General features: G+C 50.1%; 1 protein-coding gene across 3 annotated transcripts; it reads right to left on the reverse strand.

Annotated features, from left to right (window-relative positions):
• Positions 1–934: 934 nt before the first annotated feature.
• Ccm2l (CCM2 like scaffold protein) lies at positions 935–19,347 on the reverse strand. Of its 3 annotated transcripts, none has more exons than XM_041670774.1 (10): positions 19,300–19,347; positions 15,501–15,668; positions 12,278–12,361; positions 12,006–12,186; positions 10,754–11,208; positions 8,139–8,274; positions 6,115–6,178; positions 3,455–3,584; positions 2,678–2,816; positions 935–1,854 (listed from the first exon to the last, which is right to left on the reverse strand). In XM_041670774.1, the coding sequence occupies exons 1-10, from the start codon at positions 19,327–19,329 to the stop codon at positions 1,550–1,552; spliced, it is 1,692 nt and encodes a 563-aa protein (XP_041526708.1). In that variant the 5' UTR covers positions 19,330–19,347; the 3' UTR covers positions 935–1,549. The 3 variants fall into 3 exon arrangements, with proteins under 3 accessions (XP_041526708.1, XP_041526705.1, XP_041526707.1); XM_041670771.1 differs by having other exon boundaries at positions 12,006–12,210; XM_041670773.1 differs by having other exon boundaries at positions 936–1,854; positions 12,006–12,189.
• Positions 19,348–20,026: the final 679 nt, after the last annotated feature.

Genomic DNA, 20,026 nt, shown 5'->3' on the forward strand with positions numbered 1-20,026 from the left:
CAGATGGAGATCAGAGGTCAGTGCTGAGTGTCTTCTTCAGTCTCTCTCTGCCTTACCCGGTAAGAAAGGGTCTTTTTTAACCAAAAATGATTATCATTAGTGTCTGTGCATGTGTCTGTGCAGGGCGGTGGTGAGGACGCCACCATGCGCATGTGTGGAGGTCGGAAGACAGCTCTGAGTGGGTGGTTTCCTTCTTCCACCTTTATATGGGTTCTGTGCCTGGAATTCAAGTAGCCATGTTTATGCAGAAAGTGCTCTTTATAAGTTGAGGGTCTCTCACCTATACGTACTGATTAGTGGCTACTCTCTGCACCAGCAACCCCAGCTAGAGTTAAAGACATAGGGGGCCACACTGGCTTTTTACATGGGTGCTAGAGATCTGAACTCAGGTCATCATACTTTCGAGGTAGGGGCTTTGCTCACGGTGCAATCTTCCTGGCACAGCATTGTGCATTTTATGGACAGGGATGAGTTTTGACTGTAGGGATGGGGCTTGTGGTGTGGAGAAGAATGTGGACGGGAAGGGATGGAGCAGAATATCAAGAGAGCCTTGCATGAACCGGCCACAAACCCAGAGGGAATCTGGAGCACAGTCCCAGGGAGCACATGATTTGAATTTGGCCATGGAAGGCTTTGCGAGGTTTTGCAGACACGTTTTCATCTCTTCTTGAAGTATCTGGCCCCCTCTCAAGGCTCCCTGTCCTCACTCAGAATGTGCCAAGGGCTGGCCTTGTCTTAATCTCCATAGCTCACAGCGGAGCCTGCTTGCACAGTTCTTTGTCTTGCCCAGCTCCAGGGCAAGCATCTGCAGAGTCCTGAGTGTGTGTTTGGGACTTGGGCACAGGGCCAGGCTATGAGACCACTGCGAAGGCCAGTCCTGTTTTGTCTTCAAGCTAGAAACTCCTTCAGTCTTTGTGATACCTCATTCCACCCACTGCTCCCAGGAAGGATAGAGAAACTGAGTCAGAAAACATTCCAAGTGGAAGGAAACAACATTTATTGGGCCTCTGCATGCTAGGCTAAGGTCTTGACCTAAACATTGAGGTCTTGACCTCCATTCATCCCCATGACCACCTGTGAGGAGAGTGAAATGGAAATTATTGTATAGATATGGAAATGGATAGCGATATCCGAGAACAGGGGCATTCCCTCATATCCATTCCTTAAAAAGAAAAGTTAAAAAAAAAAAACCCAGACTACAACAACAAAAAGCTTCTCAGTTTCTCGGTTTGTAAAATCGAAGAGATGTCTCTGGGCTCTGGAAATGGTCCTGGTTTGAGGTTGCAGAGAGCGGGGGCTTGAATTGGAAATCTTTTCTGTCGGCCAGTAGGAGGAGCGATTCTTCATCCTGCAGAGAACTCTAGGGGTCTGGCTCTCCCTAGAGCAAAGCCACCTGCAGGACTTTCTCAGTATTGCAGAAATTTAAGCCCTGGAAATCCATCTGCGGGAACAGTAGCCTAGAAGGCACAGATGGGAATCCAGGATATCTAGGCACTCGCAGGAGGGTGTCCCACAAGCAAGTGTGCAAGAGCTGAGGCGGGCAGCAGGGCTACAGGTAGTTGTCTTCACCCTGGTCGCCCCCACTTGGGGAGACATCCTCGTAGACATCATCGTCGTCGGGGGCCAGAGCCTCAATATCGTGTGTAATGTCCGCCAGCAGCTGGTGGAAGGTCTGTGCCTCGGGCCGCTGGGCTGCGCCGTCGTAGCTGCGCACCGCAGAGGCTGATGTGGAGCTCATGCTGCGCTTGATGCGGCCGAAGCTGTCGGTGAGGATGCCACCCTCGCGGATGCCCACACTCTCTAGGAAGCTCTCGAAGTAGCCAATGTCCTGGTCCGGAATAAAGGGCCGCATCCCTACAAGACACAAGGCAAGGTGATTCCCTCATTCAGCTAGCCTGTGGAGTGTCCCTCTCTGGAAGACTGAGTTCAAATCCTGTCTCTGCCAGTGTGGCTTTACCTAGGATTATTTTTTTAACCTCATGAAACAGTAAATGACCCAAGACTCCCCACATGTTGGCTAGTTTAGTATAATCCTAGAGTTACATTCCCACTTCGTCGCTACACAGCCTTTGTTAAATAACTAACTCAAGCCTCACTTTCCTCACCTGTAAAAACAGATATTTTTACCTGTTTTGGTGCAAATGTAACAACAGTTACTTCCCATGTTGAGGCCCATAGACATTGGTTTTGCTCCTGGCCCTTTCTAGCTCTTTGATTTTCTTCCTTTACTTTGCTACTCTAAGCCTCAGTTTCTTCTCATGAAAATGGGCACAAAGTAAGAAGTGGGGACAGTCTATGCTTGGCTCATGATAACTGCCAAACACATCTTGTCTGCTGCCAAAATTATTCCTGTGGTGCTTATGAACCCCCTCCACTAGCTGTGTGACTTTAGACAACTTCCTTTGCCTCTCTGAGGCTGAGCCCACACAGGCTGTCTGTGTGTGTTTGTGTGTACGCGCACGTGCACATGTGGTCACAACCTGACCCAGCTTTGCTACCCTAGGCTAGCCTTGTTCATGTCAGCTGTTTCTCCGAAATTCCTTTTCCTTGTCAATACTCTTGCTCTCCTTCTCTGTCCCAGGGTCTCAAGGTCTTGGCCTTAGGAGCTGGAAGAACAAAGCCCTCCCAGGTGGTGCTGGGCGAGGGATGCCTGGAGCCAAGGGGTGCTGGGACTTACCAATGAGAAGGAACTTCCGTCGGTCCCCGTAGAGTTTCTGCAGCCCTGCACAGAAGTCCTGGATAGGCAGCCCCAGGCGATAGTCTCGGAGCAGAATTGCAAACTGCTGGATCTCAGGGGGACCCAGCTTACTCCGCAGCTGTGGGAGTAAGGGGCACCCTTGGAGACCAGTCCCAGAGCACAACAATACTCAACTCCTGCTGAAAATGCTGGAGTTCTCTCTGACAGCCTGCCTGGTCTAGTCTGCCCCTACTGACAGAACATCTGGTCCTTTGCATCTAGAAATGGGATGTGTATCCAGCTTCCCGAGCCCCAATCCTTTAGTGACCATCTCTGTGGTCTGACTCTTGCTTTCTTCCTCTACACTTAGGGTAAGGAGGGAGTCCCCCACCCCCACCCGGCCACTTGGGGTTGTCAAAAAGATCAAAGACAGCCGGGCGATGGTGGCGCACGCCTTTAATCCCAGCACTCGGGAGGCAGAGGCAGGCGGATCTCTGTGAGTTCGAGGCCAGCCTGGTCTACAAGAGCTAGTTCCAGGACAGGAACCAAAAGCTACGGAGAAACCCTGTCTCGAAAAATCAAAAAAAAAAAAAAAAGATCAAAGACAAAAATGCACAAAAAAAAAAATGTGCTTGGAGCATTCTGTGCTGGCTAATGCCAGTCAAGGCTTTTCTAAGCCTGCCTCTCCTAACCACACCTCCCTCCCTGGCCTCTGCAAGCTCACAGACGATTCCTGCAACGCACCATGCATATGCAGAGCACTGCCGCCCCACTCACCGTGACCATGTAATCCTGCAGCTGCTCGAAGGCCCAGCTGCTGTGGTCGGTACTGCTGCAGTGGGAGCCGTGGAAAGACGGTGTGGATGCGCCGCTGTAACATGCTTCAAATGTGTCCTGGGAGCCATTGCTGCAGAGACAGGAGGAATAGACCCTCACCAACCTCTGTTCCTTTCCCTGGGGCAGGTTAAAGTTGGTTGGGCCTATATACCAGGGCTCAAGGCCCCTTCCTAGATCTCATCTTGCCCTCCAAGACCCTTCATGAGGCCCAGAATCGTTGAAGCTCTCCCCTGCTCTCAGAACTCTGGTCATACTGCCTTCCTTAACCCATCTGGGGCCTTTGCTCATGCTGTTCCCTGTGCCTAGAATCCTCTCTCCTCCCCACTTTCTCACAGCTCATGTTACAGTCACAGATCCCCTAAGAGTGTGTTCTGAATCCTTGCTGTTTCTGTGTGGCTAATTCTCTGTGTGAATGCCCTGTCCTTTTTGTTCCCAGCTCAACTATCACCAGTTCTGGGAAGCCCTCCTGGTTCCTCAGTAAGGCCCGGTTCTGACTCTCCCATAACCCAGGAAGCTGCTCTTGAATGCAGGTTGCCTCCTGTCCTAAATTGTATGGCCCTTGCTTTCTCCTCCTGGAGTCCTTTCTGTAAACCAGGCTGCTTGGATCATCGTGAAGGGTTTTGTTTTGTTTTTGACAGGGTCACACATGACCTCGACTGGCCGTAAACTCTCTGTGCAGCTGAGATTAGCCTTGGACCTTTGATCCTCCTGCTTCCACCTCCTAAGTACTGGGGTTGCAGGCATGAGCTACCAAGCCAGGTTTATGCTGTGATGGGGGTTGGAACCAGGGCTTCTGATGTGCTAGGCAAACAGTCTCTCAACTCAGGTGCACCTCCGACCCCTCGTGGGAAGTTCTCTTTATCAACTGCTTTTAAAATAGGATGTTCACGCTGGGCTCCTGCCTCGCTTTGTTTTTAACTTGTTTCAGAATCACTTTCTATTATTATCTACAGGACAATACAGCTTCCTGGCCAAGAGTGTGTACTCTTTTTGCTTTTTTTGTTGTTTTTTGTTTGTTTGTTTGTTTGTTTATGATCTCATGCTGCCCAGGTTAGCCTCAAATTCATTATGTAACTGAAGTGGGTTTCAAACTTCTCATCCTCTGGCTTCCACCTCCTAAATGCTGGAACTAGAGACCCTGCAAGGGTGTAGACTTCTGAGGTCACACCCCAGCCTACTTGTGCTCACAGCCCAGGTCTATGCAGTTTGTGGTCTGTTTGACCCTTGCAACGCTAAACTCTGTTTCCCTAAACCTCAGCTTTTCCATCTGTAAAATGGGATGATGAAAATTGGTGTCACTGTGAAAGTGGCAGGAACTAATATTTGCAAAGCACTTCAGGTCTTATGTCCTTTGTGATAGATAACCAGCCACATAGCTGCCAACAAAAGCCAATGACATGCTTTTCAGCATACAGCCAGCTCAGCAAGTATGTCATTGTGTGATTTTGCTCTCCTCGGCCAATTCATGTTTGTTATGGACTAGCCTATGCACACACAGGCATAGGAAGGCAAATGTAGTGCCAATAATAACAACAGTGGGGACAGGGCATATTACTTGCCAACACCAGAGTCCTTAATAACAGGACTTATTACTATAGGTCTGATCGGGACTTTATTAGATTTAAACTTAAAATCCCATATCTTGGGAAACTCCTTAATCCTGAGCAAACTGGGATGGGCAATATTCTTAACAGAATTCTTAAAAAAAATTTTTTTTTGAGTCAGGCTTCATGTATCCCAGGTTGGTCTGGAACTCACTTTGTAGCCAGGGTGACCTTGAACTTCTGGTTCTCTTGCTTCCACCTTCCCAGCGCAGAGGCTACAGGTGTGCATCATTTCGTATAGTGTTAGGGGTTGAACCAGGGCTTTGTGCATAGCTAGGGAAGGAGTACTCTACCAACCGAGCTACGAGCTACAACCTCGGTACCCAGAATGCTATTTTAGCCTCCATTTTCCACTCTTGCTTACAGCTAGTTCTGACCAAGCAGCCAAGTTCCAATTACTAAAGTGTAAGCTAGATGGGACGTGTGTGTGTGTGTGTGTGTGTGTGTGTGTGTGTGTGTGTGCGTGTGTTTGTGAGTTGCTAGGATGGAGCCCAGGATTTTTGCTATGCTAAGTATGCATGGTGACGCTGAAGTACTTCCTGGCCTCCATCCTCCCTATAGAGGCTCTTGGTGCGCTGTTGCATGGCTGCAGCTACAGTTTAGACCATGAGGTCACTCTGAGGATGGTGAAGAGGAAGCTGTAACCAGAAGACAGGCTGGGGCCCAGAGGACCAGGAAGCTCTGAACTCTTGTTACAGTTTATGTCATTGCAAGCCTACCCTCCTTAGGGTTTTCTATTATACAGAGCCAACACTAAAGTAAACCAATGTTGTTTCCAGCATTAGCTGTAACTTTGGACTCTGCAGGTCACTAAACCTGAAGACCTCTGTGGAACCCAGATCTGAGTTCCGGCATCTCTAGGTCTCTCAGGGTCTATCTGGAGCTCTGCTAACCTCCTACCCCTCACACAAATCAGGGTTCGGTCCCTTTCCCCCCTGCACACTAGAGGAGTGGCCCTGTTTGGGTAGGGGCATCCCCGACAAAGGCGATACCTACAAGGAGCTGCAGCAGCTCAAGTCGGCGTCGTAGGCAAACGTCCCATCTGTGCGACAGCTCTCACCTGGAACCACAGACAGAAGAAGTGTCAGAGTGATGTGCAGGGACCAATAGCTTAGGTTCTCCGAAGCCCCAACCTTAGTGGCACCCTGGGATCTAGCTCTGGTCCAGTCCCAACATAGAGTCAACCGTGGGCAACTGACCTCACTCATCCTCTTAGCATCTGCCTGTTTGCTGGGATACAGGGAGGCAGATGAGAGCCAATGGGGAAGTGTTGGCAAGTGTGTGTTTAGGTGAGTCCTGCAAGGGGGACAGGCTTGGGAGCCTGAAAGAAAAGGAGCATTATTTGTGGAGACTGCCTCCTCCTCAGTCTGCTCCTCATCTGCCCACGCATGGCTTTGCATCTCAGCTCACTCGGGGTCACTTGGTCACCCTGACTTCTCAGAGGCCAGTTCCTCATTACAGGTTCTCACAACACTGTCTGTGGTTAGACATTTATCTCTGTGACTATCCCATGCAAGGTACAGGAAGGCAGGGCCATGTCTCAGTTTGCCCACCATCACTACCTCTTGCAGATTACAACTGGGCCCGAGACAGTCGTGCTTGGTAAATGTCTGTTGAATGAAAGCACCCGTCGACTACCAGATACGCGCTCTCATTCCTCCACATGGGATCTGATGAGTTAGCCCAGTTTCCCAGCAGGCACAGCTGCAGGTAGGAGGGTCTTCAGAAGGCCAGCGCCCCAGCTGCTGGAGCTGTGCAAACAGAGACCACCCTAGATCAGGCTGCAGAGAGGAGAATTCACTCAGTGGCCTCAAGGATAGCCCACAGAGAGGCTGTTGCAGATAGAAGCTTTGGAGCTAGACAGATTGGGTTTAGATTCTGACTCTGACCAACTGTGTGACCTGTGAAAATCCATTGACTACTCTGACAGTCAATGTTTTTTTAATTGTAAAACTGGATCCACAGGGCCTCAGAAAGGCTCCTCGCCCCTTTTTCCTTTCGAGACAGGGTCTCACTATGTTGTCCTAGCTAGCCTGGAACTTGCTATGTAGACCAGGCTGGCCTTGAATGCATCGATGTCTGCCTGCCTCTGCCTCCCAAGTGCTGAGATTAGAGATGTGTACCACCACCATACCTAGATCCTTCTCTTTTTTGAGATAAGGTTTCTTCACTGTAGCTCAAGTTGACCTTAAACTCTGCTCCTTATTTTACCAAGAGCTGGGGACTATTGGCATATGCCATTATGTCTAGCTCTGAGAAGTTTTTATTTTTTAATTACACAAAATTATATATTTTTGTATATATATTATTGGACTTGAGTTTGTATATGCCATGGTGCCCATGTAGAGATCAGAGGACAACATTCGGGACTCAGTTTCTCCTTCCAGCCTGTAGTCCTGAGGATTGAACTCAGGTTGTCAAGCTTGGCAGCAGGCACCTTTCCCCACTGAGCCATCTCACCAGCCCAGGATCTGAGTAGTTTTCATTTATCCAAAGACTACCTGTCTATCTCTGTGGTGTGTTCAGTCCTGTGCTAGGTGAATGAGGCAAGTAGGTTGCTATGAAGATTCAAGAAGACTTGGCACCTTGCTCGTGTGCTTGGCACATCATTGGCACTCAATGAATGCCCCTGTTAGTCTCACTTTTGTTCTAGTCCTTGATTGCATACATGGACTAATTCAGACATGACAATCTAAGAGCCTCATGGAGTGAGACGGCTCAGTTATTCAGCAGACAACACACGAGCTGCAGTGAGATGGCTCAGTTAGCCCACAATGCGCGAGCTGAACTTCTGCAAAGCAGGCACACCCAAAACAAGTGAGAAGTTTCAGGTGCCCAAGTTCAAACTCATCCCAAACTTGACAACAACCTGATCATCTCTTAAGAGGTCATCATGAAGATGGACGTTCTTAAGTGGACCCCTAGAACAGGGGAACATCTCAGAACCCCTAACAGCCTTTATCAGCCCTGACTCAGGATATCCAGCCTTCCCGCTACTTTGTGTGAGTTTGGATACTCACTGCAGCTGGAGAGCCATGGCCGCTTAGGCGTGGGTCTGTAGTGGTAGCCGGCCCGGTCTACACACTCGATGCTCTGGTCCCCATAGATGATCTGGAAGACTTGACAGATGAGTGCACAGGACTCCTCAGCAGCATCCTGGTCCAGGGGAAGAAGAGAGCTCAGCTCTTACCCACCGTCAGGGCAGCCCTGCTTCCCCACAGGCAGTGTGAGCCAATGCTGAGACACCCCACCTCAGACTCCCTTAAGTAAACTCAAGACATTTCCCCTCAAAATTATATGGCTCCTCTCTTGTTCTTATGACCCTTCTATGTCACTCAGAGGCAACTCTGACTCCTCTACCATTAAGGTACATTCAGATTTCCAGGGGATTCACGGCCTATCATGAAATTTATCTAACATAGGGTTTGTTTAAGTTACTGTACAGGGGCAGCAGCTGAAGTCCCGGGTGGAGATGGGACATTTCAAAGAATCAAAATCTTAGGCTCAGTGCTGTTACTGTTACCGAACACAATATACAGCTATGGGCACCCAATGCAATAATGGAAGCAATGCTATAATAGTCTCATGATCGAAAAAGATCATGCTTATAAATATACTGCCTCTAAAAAGCCTAAGACAAAAACTAAAATGTAATTCAGGATGGGTATCTATGGTCATGGCAGGTACAGATATTAATACCAAGGCCGAAACTTACCATGACCCTAGAGTAAACAGGTTAGATAGGAACCCCCATTTTATAGTTAATGCTGGCACCAGGAGTTTTAGCTCTGATTGGTGTGCTTGGGACTGCTGTGTCTCAGACAGGAGACCAGAAGCTCAGGCCCCTGGGAAGCAACTCATTTATGTATTCATTCCACCACCCAGTCAGGACCGAAGCCTTAAAGCCCACACAGTAGAGGGGATAGCTAAGGCACATTGTTGCCTGTCTGGGACCCAATTCGAAGGCCCTTGGTTCTACTGATCGTTTCTTCTCCTTATTTCATTTTAAACAGCACAAACTAAGTTTTCCTGTTGAAACAGGGTATCTTCCTCCCTTCCCTATCACACAGACCACTCACCTCCTATCAGAGCGCCAGCAAGACCCATCAGATCCTAGCTTTACTGTATATGTGTCTGTCTGTCCCTTTTCCCGTCCTCATCACCTTAATCAAGTCTCCAGGATGAAGCTGTGTGGGAGGCGGCAGTGGAGTACAGAATGAGAAAGGTCTGAGCCAAAGGGGTGGAGCAAGACACCGTTAGCCCCGCGAGAGAAGCTGGGTATGGGCAGTGCGGCGCATAGGATTTGCATATGTTTAAAAACAAGGCCAGGAGGATTTATTGACAGAGTAAATTGAGTGTGTGTGTGTGTGTGTGTGTGTGTGTGTAAGACAGAGATAGAGGCAGAGACAGAAAGAAAGAAAGAAAGAAAGAAAGAAAGAAAGACCAAGGCCCCCTGCAAGGTTTCAGCCTGAGCCACCAAGGATGGAGCTACCATTTAATGAAACATGGAGACGAAGGTGCTTTCAGGTTTGGGAGGAGACTGGGAACTCAGTGTGGGTCAAATTCCTGCTGCAATGACAAGCAGACCCTGGAAAAGACAGGCTGAGTGGAGATTTGGTTCGAGACGAACTTCAGGGTGTTCTTTGGGTTTTAGAAGGCAGCAGGGTCTAAATCACCTAGAAACAAGTGTGGATAAGGGGAGCAGATTGAGGATAGCATCTGGACAACCCCCACTTTAAGAGGCTGGAGAGAAAAGGAGGTACCAGCTTCTAAGAAGGAGCTTGCGGTAGGAGTGGGGGAAACTAGAGGAGAAGCCAGATGCCAAGTGAGAAGGTATCTCAGCGTGGGGACCTGAGCCACTGTACTGCTCCAGGGACTGGCCACCTCTCCCTGCAGACAGGCACACTCATTGTCCAGAGAGGGCCCAGGGCCCTGGGACAGAGGAAATGTTTGCAAGGCTCAGGGCTTGAAAGTGCCTGCTAGACTGGGTACTCCTTAAGGGAGAACACCCAATGGCTTGCTCACCTCCACACACACAACGTCTAGCCCAGTGTGGACCACACAGCTGTACTCAATAAACACTATGAAGTCAGCCAAGCAGTGGTGGTGAAGGCCTCAGGAGGCAGAAGCAGAGGCAGGCCAGTTTCTATGAGTTTGAGGCCAGCTTGGTATACAGAGATACAGAGAGAGTTCCAGGACAGCCAGGGCTACACAGAGGAGCCCTGTCTTGAAAAACAAAAACCACACACACACACACACACACACACACACACACACACCTATATTCAAATGTGTGAAAGCAAGGGTGAATGGGGACAGAGAGGTGACAGGCAGGGCAGACAAGAATGATGGCAGGGCTTCTGCCTTGGGTAGCTACCTTAGTTACTAAAAGTAAGGCTTTGAACTTTCTGCGTTCTAATCTTGAAGTCATGTGCTTTCCGCAGGGCCTAAACTTTGAGCCTGCATCCTTCCCTAAGGAATGGGAACAGGTGTATTTGCCCTAGGGGCTGCTGTGGGGATAAAGTGTTAGTGGTGCCCCATGCCTGTCTTGAGTGGGTGCTTCACTTGTGGGTGTTGTGATTAGTGCGATTTTGACTGATAGTGTATAGTAGTACCAACACTGCCTCGCGCTCACCCTGTTGGCCACAGCAAGGATGACCAGGTTGCAGTAGGCGTCGGGGCTCGGGTTTTGGGGATCCAGCGGGTTGGGGCCTGGGTGGCGTCGCTCCCAGCTGCCGCCTACGCCGCCACCCGCCTGCCGCCGCTCCCAGCTGCCGCCCGGCTTGCCCGCGCCGCCGCCCGCGTGCCGCCGCTCCCAGCTGCCGCTGAACGTCTGTCGCCGCTCCCAGCTGCCTGATGCCCGAGCTCCGGCGCGCTGCCGCTCCAGGCTGCCGCCACCGCCCGCCGCCCGGGCCTCGGCGCCGGCGCCCCCTCCCCACGCCACGCGCCAGTCCAGGCTGCAGATGGTGTGGCGCCGCTCCGCCGTGCCCACCCGCCGCTTTTCGGGCGCTGCGCCCGGGGGGCCCGGATCGCGCCCCGAACCTCCGGGGCTGGCGTCCACGCCAGCAGGCACCGGGTCCACGCCCAGACCTAGGGGAGGCCGGAGATGGGAGGTCAGCAGCAGGAGACTGCGGCCTTCGGAGGCCACCTGGAGGGCCGCCGCACAGTTTTGGGGTCCCTGCACTAAGGTTCCGCCCGGCACGCCCGGGAGCTGACTTCGTGACTTTCTGGACCCGCCCTGGGCCTATAGACTCCGCCTCCAGCCTTGGCTCGGTCCCAGACCTCCAGGGTGGCGGTAGCACAGTCGTCTCCAACACCCTCTACCCTCCCGCCTCCCCCTCCCCCTCCCCCTACACACCCTAGTGCTCTTCCTCTTAGACCTACTTCCTGAGTTGAAGGTGGTGGACCAAGCTGTCCCTTCTCCGTACCCTTCATTTGAATGGTGACCCTGGTCTAAGCATTCCCGCCTTCCAAAGCGACGTTCTCTGTTATCTTCAGTCCCTCCCCCAAACTGCTGACTGAAATAGCCTACAAGTTCAGAATCCTCCCCTAGCCCGAGGGTGCCCCCTACTGTCAGAACCAAGGGGTTATGTCTTTTATGACCCCCCCTTTAAATTGAACTCTACTAAGGGTAGCCCTGTGTTGAACTCAGGACTTCAACCTCGCCCTACCCAACCTCCTTAATCCGGTCAGGCTGCCCAACCATCATCTTCAATCCCCGGCTCTCTGATCTTGCCTATGGTTTCTTTTGCCGTCCCTTAGTCTCAGAATAGTGTGCTCAGGTTTTCTGCCATCCCTCTCCCAGCCTCAGATCCATCCTTGGTGCCCTTCACTCAATGGTCCCAGCACTGCAGGTTGGCCTCCCACTCCCCTCCCCCGCACCTCACCAGTCTTAAGCACTAGCAGGTGCAGCGCGTCGTCCTGCAAGTAGGAGGCAGCGGCGATCTCGTGCGTGGGGATGCGCAGGATGAGCTCCTCGTTGTCCCGCCAGGTGAGCAGCAGGCAGCGGGCGGACAGGCTCAAGATGCTGTCCTGCTCCGGCGTGGTCTTCAGAGGCAACTCCTTCAGCTGCTGCGGGGTGGGTCGAATCACCTGAGCCCCCAGGTACTAGGGTAAGGGAAGGGGACCCTGCCCTCCTCCCTCCTCCGCAGAGCCTCACCCTGGCGGTGTCTAGCAGCTGCAGGAGCTCATCTCTGCTGGAGGGGTTCAGTGAGGAAGTCACCCAGGTGAGGTGGCCCAGGAACTGGATGGGAAATGGGAGGTCACCGTGAAGCCTTGGGAGATTCTAGCCTCCCTGTTAATGCAGGACAGGCTGAAATCTCAATGATAACCAGTGTGATGCCTAATTTTGGTTGTCATCTTGACTACATATGGAATCAATGCAAACCCAAGCAGCAGCGCACTCCTGTGAAGGGTTTTCTTGATTGTATCATTTGAAGTCAGAGACCATCTTAAATCTGGGTCACACTGGTGGCAGCTCTCTCTCTCTCCCTCTCTCTCTCCCCCCCCCCCCCCTCTCTCTCCCTCTCTCTCTCTCTCCTTCCCTCCCTCCCTGTTCTTGTTCCTCTAAAAAACCTGGGCTAATACATCCAGTCCCATTCATTCACCTTTATTTTAAAGATTAAAAGACTCAACACAGTATAGTTAACTAAAAGTCTGGTCCAGTATTATAGCTAGAAAGGGTTAGGTTGGCCAGATTGTAGTGAAACACGCTTGTAATCCAGCACTTGGGAGGCAGAAGCAGGAAGTTTTAGTGTCCAAGGTCATCTTTGGGTATGCAGCAAGTTCAAGATCTCCCTGGGTGACATCAGATTCTGTGGGGTAGGGAGAAGGCTTGATTGATTACGTGCGCCAGAGCCCACTTCCAACAGCTAGCTCATGTTCACTAACACATGGCCATCTCACTCTACGAGGTTCTGCAGGAAGCAAAAGTCACTAATGTAGTGTTCCCTGCCCCGCCTCACTGCCATGCTGGCGATCAGGTTTAGAGCTTCTTTACCTGCTAGGCCAGACTGCCATCTTTCGTGTTTATGTGTGTGCATATTCCTGTGAGTGAGTGCAGGCATATGCCACAGCACCTGTGTGGACGTCAAGGGATAAGCTCTTGTTTTCCACATTGTCGGAGGCGGTGTGTGTGTGTGTCTGTGTGTGTGTGTGTTTTATACTTCACATGCCAGAAGAGCTGGCTCCTCAGCTTCCAGGGATTCTCCGCCTCCCCTTACCATCTCGACTGTGTGTTTTTTAAGGGTCATAGGTGAATGTTTTGTGTGCATCTGACTTTACAAGAGTTTGGGGATTGGTATTTTGGTCCTCAAATTTGCCAGCAAGCATTTTACCCATTGAACTATTCCCCTCTCCACATCTGCCCCAGGCTGTACTATTAAATCTTGAAGGAACCCTGGGAATTGTCTTGCCCAGTGGCTCTCCGTACACCCTGTGTTATTAAGCTTTCTAGCGACCTCATTGCAGATTAAATGGAAAGGAGCATTGAATTAATATATCATTTCTTTTTTTAAAAAAAATGATGTTCTCTTGCCAGGTGGTGGTATTGTAGCACTCAGGAGGCAGAGACAGGTGGATCTCTGTGAGTTCGAGGCCAGCTTGGTCTTCAGAGTAAGTTCCAGAACAGCCAAGGCTTCACAGAAAGACTCTGTCTCAATCAAACAAACAATAAAAGTAATAAAAAACTTTATTGTGGGAGTTGCCAACCAATGACTGCTCTAACTTGAGGCCCACACCACAAAAGGGAGCACATGCCCAATACTGCCTGGATGATCAGGAACCTGAAACTGGATAGTTCAGGGACCTGGGGTAGAACAAAACAGTACTGACAAAAAAAAAAAAAAAAAAAAAAGGATTGTAGGAGCCAGAGGGGTCAAGACCACTATGAGAACACGACCCACAGAATCAGCTACCTAAGTCTCGTAGGGCCCACAGAGACTGAAGCAACAATCATGGAGCCTCCAAGGGTCAACCCCAGGCCTTCTGCATGCATGCTGTGGTCAGTTAGACTGGGATTTTTGTGGGACTCCTAACAGTGGGAGTAGGTGAGGGCATCTCTGGCTCTTTTGCTTTTGGGGACCGTTTACTTGTTCTGTGTTGCCTCGTCCAGCCTTGATATGAGGGTTTGTCTTCTTATCTAGTCTAATTGCATCTTGCTATACTTTGTTTGGTATCCCTGGGAGGCCTATTCTTTTCTGAAGGGAAACAGAGGGGCAGTGGATTTGGGGGAGAGGAGAGGTGGTGGTGGGGAACTGAGAGGATTGGAGGAAGGGGAAGTTCTGAATAGGATGTATTGTACAAGAGAAGAATAAATAAAAAGAAAAACGATGGTCTCAGTCAATATGTGAGTTCCCCATCCATTCTTAGTTATAGCAACATTGTCATTTAAATGTTATTATTCAGTATAAGAATTAACATTTTATTACTTTACTTGCAGTCTTCTGGGATAATCTCACCACTCACATTTTTTCTTTTTATTCTGCAAATTTTCAGTTCCTGGTTTTAAAACACATTCATTTTCTGGCTTTTCTCTATTTATAGGGTTGCCAGATAAAATACTAGATGTCAATTAAACAACAGTTTTGTTTTTAGGATTGTTTTTTTTTTTGTACCTTTGGTTCCAGTTAACATGTGGAGCATATTTATTGTTAAAACAAATAATCACTGCTCATCTGCAATTAAAATTTGATCAAGTAGCCTGTTTGTTGAATGCCTGAACCCTACCTCACACCAATCTTTGGCTGTGAGAACCTGTTTCCCTCCCCAGTGCTCCTTTGTGGTGGTTCTAAAATACAACGAAGCTGGGTGGTGGTGGCGCATGCCTTTAATCCCAGTACTTGGGAGGCAGAGGCAGGCGGATCTCTATGAGTTAGAGACCAGCCTGGTCTACAAGAGCTAGATCCAGGACAGGCTCCAAAACCACAGAGAAACCCTGTCTCGAAAAAAATAAAATAAAATAAAATACAACGAAAGCTTTTGAGTAGTAAGGAAGTCCTCTACTGTGATTTCTCCTCCTACTCCACCTCCAGCCCTGCCTCCTGCACTGGACATGCAGCCTGGGGTCTCCAAAATGCCAGGCGAATGCCCTACCACCAAGCCACATGCCCAGCTTTTCCCTTGCCTTTAACTTGGACACTGAGTAGTGGAGACTTCAGACAAAAATCTCATGAGTAGGCTGAGCTTTGGAGAACACAGCACAGTTTCCCACGCAGCTCCCTGTGGGAGCAGGAATGCTGGGGGATCCATGGGTAGGTGACACCATGCAGCTTGTGGCCGTGAGGTAGGGGGTTGCTCCCCAAGAGCCACAGCTTCCTTCATATGAAACAGGGTGTGTCAGGGGTTGGTGTGCCTCCAAGGTCCCCCCACCTTCTCATGCTCACCTTGACCTCTTTCTCCAGGTAGTCACACAGCAGAATGTGAGGGTCGATGAGGTAGTCGGGAGGATAAAGAGGCATAGAATGCAGGGGCCTGCGACTGACATTGCTCCTGAAGGCAGCCTGGCGCGCAGCCTTTGGGAACACCAGCCTTCGGATGGGGGACACAAAGCCCTGGGGGAGACAGGAGAGTCCCAGTGACAACAGCGCTGGCTTTACTGAGCACGCATGAGCTCAGTTCTGCTTCTACAACCTAAGTTAATCCCTCTAAACCTGCAGGAGGAGCAGCCCTGCGGCTCCTCTTTCCCAGCTGGAGCAGCGAAGCCCCATAATGAGAGCTTGAATACCAGCTGGTGACAGTCCAGGTAGGCATCCCAGTTCCCAAACCTTCCGGGGAGGGTGATGTTCCTGCCAGCTAGACTCAAAGAGCCGCCAAGGCCGGCGGCGCTACCCTGAGCATGTCTAGACGTTTGTTAAGCTATCGCATGTTCGTGAGTTGGAAATCAGCAATCAGTAAGCGGAAGTATAATCCAAGGGCACCAGTATAAAAAGGCCCAGGATGGATCAAGGCTACAGGTGCAGATTCCAGGGCACAGCCCAACCTAGCAGTGCCCAAAGCTTAGAGAATTTGTAAACTTTGCTCCAGAGTTGCCGTTCTAGATGGGCATCCCTGGACCAGCAGCAGTAAAACCTGGGAATCTGAGAAGTGCTGCTTTCTGGTCCCATCCTAGACGTACTGAATCTGAAGCCCCAGGGGCTCCCCTCCCTGGTAGCATCCTAGAACTGTCTTGGCAGTTCCTACAGTTCTGGGAGCTAGGACTACATATTCCCCAGCCAAGCAAATCACAAATTCTGGTAGCATGAGTCCCATGCTGCTTAGCTTCTCCACAAGACAAGTACAAACAAGAGAAGCCGCCACCTAGGAATGTGCATTCAAGACTGCATGCTCATTCAACAGATATTCATTCATGCCTGTGCTAGACTACATGTTCATTCAACAAATATTCATTCATTCCTGTGCTGGGTGCTGGGTGCTGGGTGCTGGGTGCTGGGATTTGGGAAACACTAGACCCCAGTTTTGCTTCCAGGGTCATGACGTGTGGCCTGAACTAGTACATGGCAGATTTGACTGTGCTTGAGAATTCTGATTCAGTGTGTGTGTGTGTGTGTGTGTGTGTGTGTGTGTGTGTATACAGGTCACGTTCACACCTCTGAAGGCCATAGGATGACCTCAGGTGTGTTACTGGGAGCTGTCTGCCAAGCAGGTCAGGCAGGTTGGCTACTGAGCTGCAGTGATCTGCTGTCTCTGTCCCCTACACTGGGATTACAAGTGTATGCCACTACTCTGGCTTTCTTTCTTTTTTTCTAAATATGGGTTAGGGTCTCCATGACTGTGCAGCAAGCACTTTGTCAACCGAGCCATCTCCCCAGCTCCCATGTTGCCCTTTGACCCATGTGGCGGAGCCTGGAGATGAGACCCCATGGTCTCTGAGTGATTCTGACATACCACCACTCAAGTCTCCGAGGGACTGTCATGGAGTCTGCAGTAGTGTTTCAAAACTCTGAGAAATGAGAGCCAGAAATCTGAGAGAAGCTCTCCAAACAGAGGACATAGCTGAATAAGACCCTAGAGACTTCAGAGGCGGAGGGAGAGGAATCAGAGGGCACCGAGAGCCATGTGTCTATCATAGCTGGGTTATAAGAGACAAGCCATGAGAGCCTTCAGAGCTAGTTAGAACTAGGATGCTGTCCTGTACCCATGAGTGGTGTGTGTGTGTGTGTGTGTCTGTCTGCCTGCCTGTCTGTCTGTCTTTGCCCCAAGTGGTCCAGTCCCACCTTCCACCCCCATCTTACTATCCAGTACTCCTTGCCCCCATCTTTCAGCTGCTCAGGTTTTTTTTTTTAATTTATTTATTTATTAAGGATTTCTGCCTCCTCCCCGCCCCCGCCTCCCATTTCCCTCCCCCTCCCCCGATCAAGTCCCCCACCCTCCTCAGCTTGAAGAGCAATCAGGGTTCCCTGACCTGTGGGAAGTCCAAGGACCGCCCACCTCCATCCAGGTCTAGTAAGGTGAGCATCCAAACTGCCTAGGCTCCCACAAAGCCAGTACGTGCAGTGGATCAAAAACCCATTGCCATTGTTCTTGAGTTCTCAGTAGTCCTCATTGTCCGCTATGTTCCGCAAGTCCGGTTTTATCCCATGCTTTTTCAGACCCAAGCCAGCTGGCCTTGGTTAATTCCTACCATGAATGGAGCATGCTGTTCCTTAGCCCCACACACTCTTCCCAACTTGTTTTCCTTGTACCCATCAGCTCATACGCCCAACTCAGCAATCTAAGACTGGATATATCCTAACGCTGCATCTTCTAGCACTGAGCACAGCAGCTTCGTGGAACATTTTCATTAATTCCGTTTGTCGCCTTGAAAAAAAGTAATCGTTGTTTCCCTCATTAGACTGTGAGCTCCCAGAAGCGGAGGCCTTATTTGGCATTGCTTATGACTGACATCCCTAGCACGAGGCACAGTTCACAGCACAGAACAGGTATTCAATAAGCATCTATCAAAATAATAGGCCTTACTGGGTGAGTTTTAGTACTCAGGAGCCTGAAGCAGGAGAATTGCTGTGAGTTTGAGGCCGGCCTGGGCTATGTAGTGAGTTCAAGATCATCTGGGTTACATGGCTAGACCCTTTCTCGCAAATTAATACATAGACCCAAGAGAAGACATGTGTATATGTTGGCCCCAGTGACTCACATGGGCCATATGTGTCCATACAGGGGATTTTTATCTGGGATAAAATACACAAATACCTCTGAACTGTGTTCCCTACACTCTTTGCACTTAAAATTCTTATCAGTTTGCAGTTTTGGGTATCAAACCTGGGGTCTTATGCATGCTAGGCAAGTGTTTGACCATGGAGAGACACCCCCAGCCCACTTTCACAATTTTTTTTTCTTTTTCGAGACAGGGTTTCTCTGTGGCTTTGGAGCCTGTCCTGGAACTAGTTCTGTAGACCAGGCTGGTCTCGAACTCACAGAGATCCGCCTGCCTCTGCCTCCCGAGTGCTGGGATTAAAGGCGTGCGCCACCACCGCCCACTTTCACAATTTTGAGACAGGTTCTTACTAAGTTATCCCAGACCGACCTTAAACTTGCAATCCTCCTGCCTCAGTCTCCAGATAGCTGGGATTACAGGCCTGTGCCATCATACTGACCTCATGGGAGTACCTTATAAAACATTCTGAGCTGGGTTTCTTGGGTGAAGAGGACTCTGGGCAGATGGGGATGGAGTGGAGTTGGAATTATAAGATATAGCAAAACAAACGACTCAAATTCAGGAAAAGAGGAAGATGGGGAGGGGACTTGATGATTTGGGCTGAGAAGTGAGTTCCTGCACCAAGGTGGGAGACAACCAGGGAGCAGGTGGGAAGCCCCAGACTGGCTGGGCAATCTGCCAGCCCATAATCACCTTGGCTGGGCCTTTCTATCTGGGAGAGCAGGGAATATGTCTGCTGGGTGTCTGTCTGTCACTCTCTTTGAGAAGCAGTAGGAAGCTACCCTCAGGATGTCCAGAAAGCAGGTTTCCCAGAAAGACCCCGTCTGTCTCTCGGGAAAATATGGCAGAGGCCACTAAAAGTAAAGTTTAGAACAGGGTCCAGATGTCTGGCTGCCAGGGACAGAAAGTCAGATCCTTCCAAAGGAGACAGAAGGTCCCTCTGGTGCCTTTGCCACCTCCGTGCCGGCTCCTCTCTCTACCCCAGCTTCAAGAAAATTTCTCAACCCTGTCCCTCACAAACTCCCACCTACCTTCTTCCCCTTCTTGGCTTCATATTCCATGGTGAAATGGTTCCTCTGGTCCTGCCACCCTCCCGGCTACCCCCGCCAGACCCCCCTAGCTTCCTTTGTTCTTTTTCCTGCCTGGTCGGAAACTCCACCAGCACCAGAGTTCCTGCCCCTCCCATCTGACAGTGGGGGCTGGGGTAGGTGGAGAATACTGCCTTGGGTCCCTATAACTAAGGATGGGAGACAAAGGTGGTATCCAAGGGCTTGGCAGTTGGAGCAGACTGAGGAAATTCCCCAAAGCTGGAGATCACCTTTGGATCATCCCCTGTCTGCCACCAACTTTGCTGAATGACTTTGAAACCTGCTGCCTGCTTCTCTGTTTACAGCAAGAGAAAACCTCACCCTCTCCCTGAAAAATAAACAAGGGAGTGGGTGGAAAGTGCTTCAAACTGTGTCCAAGCAATTTAAGATTAAATTAATAATAATGATGATCGTTACTTTTCAGAGAGGTGGTATATGGGGGCCTCTGGGACTGGCTGCCTGCTGCTTACTTAACCACTTGTGTCTCAATTTCCACAATCAGTTTGACCTTATGGTCGCTTAACTAGGATTAAATCCACTCAGAAGAGCTGCTGTAACACATTAAGTACTCAATAAATATCAGCTACTAGAGATGACGGTGTTGCTCAGTGGTGGAGCGCTAACCTAGCAGACTACAGGCCCTGGGTTCTGGGCCTTAGCACTGAGAATG

The sequence above is a fragment of the Microtus oregoni genome, unplaced genomic scaffold, assembly GCF_018167655.1.
Source record: "Microtus oregoni isolate MIOR12 unplaced genomic scaffold, Mior012 000020F_ref0000438, whole genome shotgun sequence".
NCBI classification, from domain to species: domain Eukaryota; kingdom Metazoa; phylum Chordata; class Mammalia; order Rodentia; family Cricetidae; genus Microtus; species Microtus oregoni.